At 38.0% G+C, this 7,659-nt stretch overlaps 1 protein-coding gene across 2 annotated transcripts in view; it reads right to left on the bottom strand.

The window, feature by feature from the left end:
* The window catches only part of LOC107666115 (MTSS1-like protein), a 78,253-nt gene that overhangs the window by 64,756 nt on the left and 5,838 nt on the right, over positions 1-7,659 (bottom strand). For both annotated transcript variants that reach the window (XM_016457265.1, XM_016457266.1), the window contains exon 2: positions 1,677-1,738. In XM_016457265.1, the coding sequence (XP_016312751.1) occupies positions 1,677-1,738 (62 nt within the window). The remainder of the gene's footprint in view (positions 1-1,676; positions 1,739-7,659) is intronic.

Here is a 7,659-nt window from a genome sequence, read left to right as displayed (position 1 = left end):
TCTCATCCAATTTGTCGAGATTTGTGATATCACAAATCCCGGAAAATATGCATTGTAGTCCAAACGAGTCGTTCGTGTTAGTTTTTGAAAAGTGATTTCTGTTAAATAAAATATCAACTTTTGAATTGGACTTTGAGCTTTGTAACTTTGCAGATCTTGTTTATGCTCAAACAGCAACATTACAGACTAACTAAAGCTGAAAAAGTGAAAAAGCATAATAGGACCCCTTTAAGTGCAATTGGTGGTTTGCATTAAGATTTACAACAGCCATTCCCAAACCAGCCAGTCTAGTATCTATATTTGCATGTACTGTGATGTTGATCAGCCAGACATATGGTGATATACAGCAACAGGTAAACATTACCCAACACTGTGTTTACAAAAACACTAGCAGTGCCCAAAGTCATGAGGAACTTTTAAAAAGCAGACCATGATCAGCTCTTAGCAGTCCAGATGGCTGGCAATGGTAATTGTGTGTGTGAGTGGAGCGTGTTTGATGTTTATCTGTTGGAATGGAGTAGACCTTTGGGAGGGTCATTAGCCTGTTTACTCTCCAAGGACTGAACAGAGAGGTCAGGCAGAGGGGACACACTGTAAAAATGGAACCAACGGCTAACCTAAACGATCTTCTCTTCCTATGATAAGCCTTTCTGTATCATACTGAATTATGGCCGCTTAAACACCTTTAAACTACCACTAGTCTGTGGCAATTACATGTTCTGCGACTCTGCCTTCTTTGACATGGAAATGGACATTCACTAAAAGTATATCACTGCAAAGGTAAGCATAAAGCAAAAAAATGAGAAAAAACTTCGTCATGAGTATATTGGGGCCTTTAGAGTACCAACTTTGTATGCACCTTAGTCAGGTCAGATGGCATATTTAATCTTGCGCAAAAGCGCACAAGGGATAGACGTACAGTCTGTTCAGTAGGTTGTACTGTTGTGTACTTTGGTGTCAATCATTAAGTCAATAAAACACTGGACAAAAAACATGGATTGTGAAAATTAGGCATGACCCAAGTCAGAATCAATGTTGCCCTATTTATCGACTTAAATACACACTCAAGGTCTTACTTTACACATTATTCCAATTAAAATTGTCATTGTAATCTTTTCTTCTTTTTTCTTTCAAATCTTTCATTTTAGATGATGTCAACAAGCCCACTTACTTTTTCACACCTACCTCCAACAATCTGGCTCCATTCTAATACATAACACTCACTTTACAATATCCAATCAATACACGATGGATAAAATCAAGTCTTGTTTTTTTTTATCTTCACTCTAAAATTCATCACATCATGGAAACACAAAGGCTTGCAAATGCCATATTCTGTTGACTTTAGGACAGAACATCCCTTTGAATCAACTATACATCCTCATTTTCTAAATGTGACGCCTTTCCTAACTGTCTGCATTTAAATTTCTCTACTTCTAAATTATTTATTTATTATGAAATCCCCTTCTTTCTTCATCACTGCCTGTTCACTGCCTTTTTGCATCTTTCAAAAAGACATTTTTCACAAATGTTCCTTTATTAGCTCTCCTCTTATACTGGATGACAAATCCTTCCTGAATGATGTAATAATCAAGCACATTTCCTGCTTTCGAAACAAGATTATCATAATTACTCCCTACTCAAGGAAGCATGTAACGCAGGAGGCCTGTTCTTACCTTAACTGAGATTGTAGCTTAGCCCCTTTGGTGACAAAGTCCTCCCAGGCAGGATAACTCGCCTACAGAACAAACAATGAGAGAGAAGAAGAGAAGGTTAGTCAGGGCAAACCAGAGTAAATCATTACACTTTACTCACAGCTCATCTGGTGTTCATCCTCAATATTTATCTGCCGAAAATACAATTCGTAATTATTGACTACAATCATAAAATTCTATAAAGTATTCAAGACAGGAATCTGCACTGAAGTTTAATATTTAGAGTTAGGGGTTTACTGAAATTCCTTTAAAAATGTTTATGAGGAAGTGCATGAGGATGAATATAATAAGACAATGCTGCAATCACATGATAGGAAGTTGTTGTTGGTGTACATTGTGTTTACACCAAAAACAGCCTAGGCAACGCAAGTCTTCACAAGGTGACTGGTAAACTTGGACAAACACACAAACAAGAAGCAACAATGACAAATAATGCAGCAATTATAACAGGTTGTCACATCTAGCAACTTTGCTGACTATCTGCAAATGACAAATGTAACTTAAAGAGTTGAATTACTAGATTAATTACATAACTACAAATTAAAAGAGGTACAGAATGTATCATTCAGCTGAATGTTATGTAAACCAGGCGACATTTCCAAACGTTAAATCACGTAGTCACTCAACAAGTTGTCATTTCACAGCATCACAGACTAGCATGAATCAGAATGTGTTCTGGTTGTGTTTTGCGTTCTCAGTAGTCTGTGTAATTAGTGTTAACAGTATGACTAAGATTGTTTCTTTGCCCCGATGTTTATTACATCTAATCCAAATCAAGCTAATTCTATTCGCAATAATGGGTATCAGTAACAGCTGATCCCGCTTACAGAAAAATCTCATAAAATGCTGACTGGTCTATTTTCACAAGAAGGACACATATAAATACTCTAGCAGCTAAAAAAATGCACTTATAAATTGAACCGGTGAAATGTTATCCACCGCATGATGTTTCAATTTATTTGATTTGAATCCAATAGTCAACCAAGTGGCAAAGACAGGGTTCAAAAATGTGAAAAATCTCAATAGAGAATGAGGAGTTATGTCACAATCTTTTTACTCTGCATTGCATTTCGGGAAGGCGCCCCCATATTAGCAGGATACACTATCCGTTCCCATGGTTACTTCTCATTCTCTATCCACCTTTTTCTTCAACGCGGAAGTAAGCCTATGGGTGAGACTTCCGGTTCATTAGCCGCTATAGGTAAATAACGAGGAGAATAACAATGTGCAGTAAACGGTAAAACTGTTAGCACTACAAACCAGTGTGTTCATAATTAAGATAATACATTAAAATAATATGATAAGACACACCAACTTTCAATATTAAGCAGCAAAACGAACTGTTTTGTTCAGCTAAAAATAGCTGGACGGAGTGGATGCAGATGAGACCGGAAGCCAGACCCATAGAATTTACTAATGGCCGCGCCCATTTTTACGACAAGAAAAAGGTGGATAAGGATAACTGCTTATCTTTTGTTTTGTTTTTGCCTTTAAGATAAACAATCATTTATTCTTCATTGTATCGCTTGCAGGGAAGAGAAGCTATTTTATCGCACTGCATGATAATTCGATTTTTCTCTCTTAGGTTTTGTAGAATTTGGTTTACAATGTTTAGCCTACCTGATTAGCATCAAAACAGTGTCGCTCGCTGGACGCTCGCTGCTGCTTCAGCCATCATATGGTAGATTATCCAAATAAAAGTGTGTTCAACAAGCTGACAGAAGTCGATCCATTTCTTTGTTGGAAACTTTGAAATGACAGTATAATTGTTGTCATTATAAATATTCATTTTTCCATGGCCATGGAGGAGAATCAGAGATTGTGGGTCACATTCAGCGAACAGTCACGAACTCACTGTACTTTTTATATTTATTTCAACAAATGACAAGCAAAATCAAATCCCTAGGAGCTTGTGAACAGTTTTGTAGCATTTTAAAATGCTGGTTTAATGTACTAAGACAGTGATGCTAAAAGACATGCAGATGAGCCAGAATATTAACGCGACACGTTTAAACGTTAAACGTAAAGCGTTTTCCTCTCTTTAGAAAACTGAAATGTAGAAAGCGCTTATGGATTAAGTGATATTTAAACAACCCTCTACAATGCGAGAAAATTGCTCGCATATGCGAGTAAATTTCCCACTAGGCGACTAAAAAATGTCTTTAATTAGCCAATGGCTAGTAAATTTTCCGATTTTACTCGCCGGTGATTGAGTTAGATGCAAAGAATAAATTAAGCGCATTAAACACCGTCACTTAGCTGACAGCGCCCTCTGTCGCTTTCTATCACACGCACACTCAACGTGAGAGAAAGAGATGCTGCATAAAGAGAATTGACGCATTAGATTGAAACGGTGTTCTTTCTTTACTGTACTGTAGATGCAAATGGATGCCCAAAAAGGCTGTCAGATTTTGATTGGCATCTGTATGATGAGGAGGGACATGTGATGATATGCAAGTACTGCAGTAGAAAACCTAGCTTAGCCGGTAAAACGGACTTTGTATCAGGATCGCGCAGTTTCAAATGTGAAAATCTCACAGCGCACTCAAACAGCAAACGACATGCATCTTGTCGTGATAGTGTGATGGCTTCAAGCAAAGACCCTGAGGAATCTGCGGTCCTAAAAGTGTTTCAAATTCAAAATTTAAAAAATGACAGCGCAGAGAAACATGAGTTTTCTGTAAAACTTTCTTTCTGTATTAGAATGATTTCTGAAGAATCATGTGACACTGAAGACTGGAGTAATGATGCTGAAAATTCAGCTTTGTCAGAAATTGTAATAATATTTTACTATTTAATGTGAACAAACTGAATCAAACAAATGTGTGTTTTTGTTCAATAGTATTGAGAATTGAGTTTAGCTGAAATGTATTACCTACATAAACCATTTAATTATAAAGTCTTTCAAGTCTACTTTCAGACAAAGTAGATATAGACAAAGTACCAACATATTTAAAATAAACAAGCAAATTTAAATAAATAAAAATATCTTGGGTACATAGGTGATATACCTTTTTAAAAATTGTTGGCAATACTAAATAAATGAAATAAGTAAAGATAAATTAAGGCATTTGAAAATTTTAACTAATGCTAAAATACTGCAAACAGTGTGCTAATGCTAACACACAATACAAACACAATTTTATGGCAATTTAGGTCTAGGTCAATGTCTTACACACTCAAATCATGATCTTTCTTATCACCAGCAAAGCACTTTTAGTGTATAATATAAGTATGCAAATTGGGGTGCAGCCTAAATTTTACTAGCTCCTTCCGGTGGCCATAATTACAGCACGGAAGGTTATCACTAAGTGTGCATCTCATAGAAAACTAGTGACCATGATTTGTACACACGCCTCCAGGGCTTTCCTGAGTCTGTCAGAAACTTAAAAGAACGATCCACCCACAAGAACCCTCCTACCAAATCGGTCCTGTGAACCATTTCCTTTTCAAACTCTCAGTTCTTTCTCCCTCGGCTCTCAGAAGAGGACCACTCCTGTGAAGTAACCCCCAGATCTTTGCTTTCAACCGCATGAAAGAAATATATTATCAGTTTCTGTCTTCCATCCTTCTCATCTTTGCATGTTGCTGTGGTAAAGAGGTGGTGACACAGAGCGGAGGACGAGGAGAGGACAGAACACCTATCGGTCCACTGTATCAAGTGACAAAACAGACACATGTATAGCACGCCTGGCAGAGGTTGCAATGAGGATCAACCATTGAATTTCAAATATAAAAATGGCGTCCCTCGCAGATGGTTTCTTTGATTAATAATAAATTTTTTAAAAACATCTCCCCCTCTCTTAACAAAGACTCAAGGGAGACATCGCATAGTACTGTAAACCAACAGCACCCTAATGATCTACATACTGAACTATAAAAGACGATCCCACAAAAACACATCAGCTGTGACAAAAATAGAAAATAAATTAGAGATGCACTGATTGCAATTTTCTTGGCCGATTCAGATTTCCGATTTTTTTTTTAGTGTGATCTGCCGATACCGATTTTTGCCGATTCTCTTTCTAAGAACTATAATTGACAGCATATACAAACAAAAATCTATTTTTCTTCAACGCAAAGTTTTATTTTCATAAAAAAAAAAACAAGTAATAAAATAAAAACACACGAAAGTGATTTTCTTTGTCTTTTGTTCTTTGATTAACATGACAGACAGCAGTAGGAATATTGGACTGCGGTCCCTTTAAGAGTTTATCCACGGACCCAATCTATAGGGCCTGTTTACACCTGGTCATTTCATGCATTTTCGTTGATTGGATATCTATCTGATTTGTTCAAACGTTTCCATTTACACTTGGCCACATAAATGTGTCGTCGCAAAACGTATATAAATCCGATCTTCAATTCCCACGCTATTTAAATTAACGGAGTTCACGTCAATGAAATCAAAAGAGAAGCGCTGCATTTTATTTCGGAATCGGAAAGAAGTGAGACTGATCGGCCGATCACCGATCCGGGCCGATCATGAGGAAAATCGGCCGATTCCGATCCCTGGCCGATCGATCGGTGCATCTCTAATTCTAACGTTTGGTAATATTTCTATTCAAAATCGCGATTCCTCGATTTCTAAAAAATAAAATTGTGCCATAACATGCCATTAATCGATAAAAGAGGAAAAATTGCCCAGCCCTAGCTAAAAGTTATCACAAAAATGGCTCAGAAAAGTAAAGTTAGTGCTGTGAAAATTTTAGAGGAAAGAATATTTGCTTTGATATTTTCTCATCTAAACAATGACATGCAGACATTTTTAAGTGTTACTCAAGTGTTTAATACTCCCGATAGGCCACCCTTACTTTTTAACATATCGCAATCAGCCACAGAAAAACCCAAACGGGTTAACCACTACTGAATATCATAAAGCACTCCAAACTGCCCGAGTCATCAAGTCTCTCATTAGCACAAGCTTTGCATGTGTGTAATAGGCACCTGTACCTCTTTACGAGGGTGTGTCTGCTTTAGCTGGCAGAAAGGGTGTATCCAGTGTGTGTGCGTGCACGTGTACCAGACGTACGAGTGTCCGGCCGGTCTTAAAACAGGTTGCATTTCAAAGGTGTTTCACAGGCAGGCCTGTGCACGGAACTTGCAGTTTAACACACGTCAGACGGAGGGGATTGTGGGATGGTGGAGGGGGAAGGGGGACGTCCAGAAGCAGGAATGTGCACAGGCAGGCAGCTCCTCAGCTGTAGACTGGCATCATCCCAAACAGGGAGGACAGAAATCATTAGTTTCTCCAATACATCTCAAGCGGCCTCAAGCAGCCTGGCTGATGTCAACGAAAAGTGTCGTGGCCTTTAATGATCAGTGTTCAGCAGGACTAGACGCTGAGTGCTTGAGGGGGAGGGACACGAAAAGGCTGCAAAACAGTAGTTGCTATGACGTTATGGTTACTAAATATGGCTTAAGTCAATTCAGATGTAAATCTGGGATTTTTCACCTCTTTTATCGACCACCAGGCAAAACGTGAAATCACAAATAAGACTGCATTTCTCCACAATAAGCTGTATGATTTGAAGTATCAATCTTGTCTAAATCATATGAAAAGTTTTAGGTGGAAAATATTGCTAATTAGCTTACTATTTGTTATAAGTCACTATCCTCAAGACAATGCAACTGAAACTGCACACATCGGGTATTGGCTCCGATAGTGCCATTTTTCTCAGATCGGGTATCGGTCAGAGAGGGCCGATCCAAATAAGTCCTTTAAGTCCTTACATTAAAGTTCACACAAACTCTTTTCTCCGCTGTGGCGGTCAGTCATTCGTTCAGCCTTTAAACCCTGGTCGCGTACGGTTACAGTAGTCAGCTCGGTAAAGCTCTCTCCAAGATCATTCTGTGTTCCCATTATTATACTTGATTTGTAAATAAATGTCTATGATTTTGCAAAAAGGACTTTATCTTCTTGCCGGAGTTTAATGTTGTTTTT

The sequence above is a fragment of the Sinocyclocheilus anshuiensis genome, unplaced genomic scaffold, assembly GCF_001515605.1.
Source record: "Sinocyclocheilus anshuiensis isolate Anshui unplaced genomic scaffold, SAMN03320099.WGS_v1.1 scaffold447, whole genome shotgun sequence".
Taxonomy (NCBI): Eukaryota; Metazoa; Chordata; class Actinopteri; order Cypriniformes; family Cyprinidae; genus Sinocyclocheilus; species Sinocyclocheilus anshuiensis.
Note: the sequence above shows the minus strand (reverse complement) of the source record. Positions and strands in the feature narration are given on the sequence as shown.